General features: G+C 37.2%; 1 protein-coding gene across 1 annotated transcript in view; it reads left to right on the top strand.

The window, feature by feature from the left end:
* LOC106106454 overlaps positions 1-1,752 on the top strand; it is an 8,345-nt gene that overhangs the window by 2,617 nt on the left and 3,976 nt on the right. The window contains exons 3-4 of the mRNA XM_013287032.1: positions 1-103; positions 621-753. Of these exons, the coding sequence (XP_013142486.1) occupies positions 1-103; positions 621-753 (236 nt within the window). The remainder of the gene's footprint in view (positions 104-620; positions 754-1,752) is intronic.

Raw genomic sequence — 1,752 nt, forward strand, 5'->3', positions numbered from 1 at the left:
TTCTAATTGTAGTGAAGATTCATCCCAAGGACAACATGGCGCGTCACGAAGTCGAACTCAAAATAGACAATTTGAATGTAGAAGATTTACTCGATGATCACAGGTTCATACATTTTTGGAGTTTTTTTTATATTAACAAGTAACATAACAGCTGTACATTTGTATTTAATTAGTTTAAAATAAAATAAGCAATGAATTACCTTCCCTAATACCTACGCATTCTGTGGAAGGCATTGGGAAAGATCTATGTCCAGCAGTGGGCAGACAAAGGCTGATGATGCTGAAACAATGAATATGTAATAACTAGCTTTCGCCCGCGACTCTGTCAGCGTGAAATTAAAAAAAACAAAAGTGAGTAGCCTATGTGTTCTTCCAGACTATCCTCTACATCTATACCAATTTTCATCGAAATCTGTCCAGCCGTTTAGGCTACAAATTCTAACAAAAATCCATCTAAACTTTCGCATTTATAATATTAGTATGATTTTAATGTAACTACAAAACTAAAATTATACCAAGCCTGGTTTCAAATTCATTAGAGTGGTAGTTACCGTCTACCCACGAAGAGACCACGCGACTGAACGACTAGTTGCCATGGTAAAGCTTATTTTATTTTCCAGAATGACCCGCCTCAAAGATATCTTAAGAATGAAGTTATGGACAGAAAGCAAAGAGGATCTGTATCCAACTTTCCTCTCATCAGCTATAGACCTAGGAGCCCGGCTGCCTTTGAAGCCTAGTGATGGGGAGGGGTGAGTTGTTTCGGATTTTATCGATAGATTTGACTAATAACTGTTTAAGCTTTCTACATACCTTTAACTAATCAATGGGACTGTTAAAACTGAAAATCGATCGTATTTATGGATTTTAAGTCAGTTACACACACTATTTTAACCGATCAGTCGGATCTTTCAGATATATCTAACGTGTGTAGGCAATTAAGAACTGTACAGTTGTCAGTTTTGTTATTTATTTAAAAGATCTAACTGTTCAAACTGAAAGTGTGTAGCGGGCTTTAGTAACATCTCCATAACACACATATGAGACAATACTGGGGAAATCTTCACTACACGTATTCTATTAACTAAAAATAAAAAAATAAAAAAAAAATAAAAAACACTTTATTGATAAGATCAGTTTAACATAATGAATGGGCTCTGCCTCCTGAGCTAGGTGGGGACCTGTATTACAGGAGGCAGTGCCTTCTCTTAGTCTAGGTACATATCTCATCAAATACATGTGTGTGTGTGTGCGTGCGTGTGTGTGGGTGTGTGTGTGTGAGTGTGTGTGTGTGGAGAGTGAAAGAGTTTTTATGCTTGTTTTATTTTGGTATTTCTAAGAGGAGGAACTGAATGAACTGAATAAAAACGTATTCAAATTTTTACGAAGTTTGAAAGTAGCCCCAGTGGTAGAGAAATTAAGGAGTTAAAGGTTAGCATGGGCATGTGAGGAGGGATGAATCGCATGTAACAAGGAGAATGTTATTTATGAGTGTGGAGGTATACTGGTAGAGGCAGACGTAGAAAGAGATGGATGTATAGCGTGAAAGGTGACATGGTCTAGAAGGGAGTGATGACAGATGACAGATGACAGAGTTATTTGGAGGACGAAAGCATGCACCGATCCTATGCACAGAGTACTTTGTAACATACTGAAATAGGGACCAATCTTCGGCCTAAAATTGGGTAACACGAAGAAAAGCGCCATCTGTATTTCATAGTTTACAACTTTCTTTCTTTCTTGTTTTGTTTT

This window comes from Papilio polytes, unplaced genomic scaffold, assembly GCF_000836215.1.
Source record: "Papilio polytes unplaced genomic scaffold, Ppol_1.0 DF822178.1, whole genome shotgun sequence".
Lineage (NCBI taxonomy): Eukaryota > Metazoa > Arthropoda > Insecta > Lepidoptera > Papilionidae > Papilio > Papilio polytes.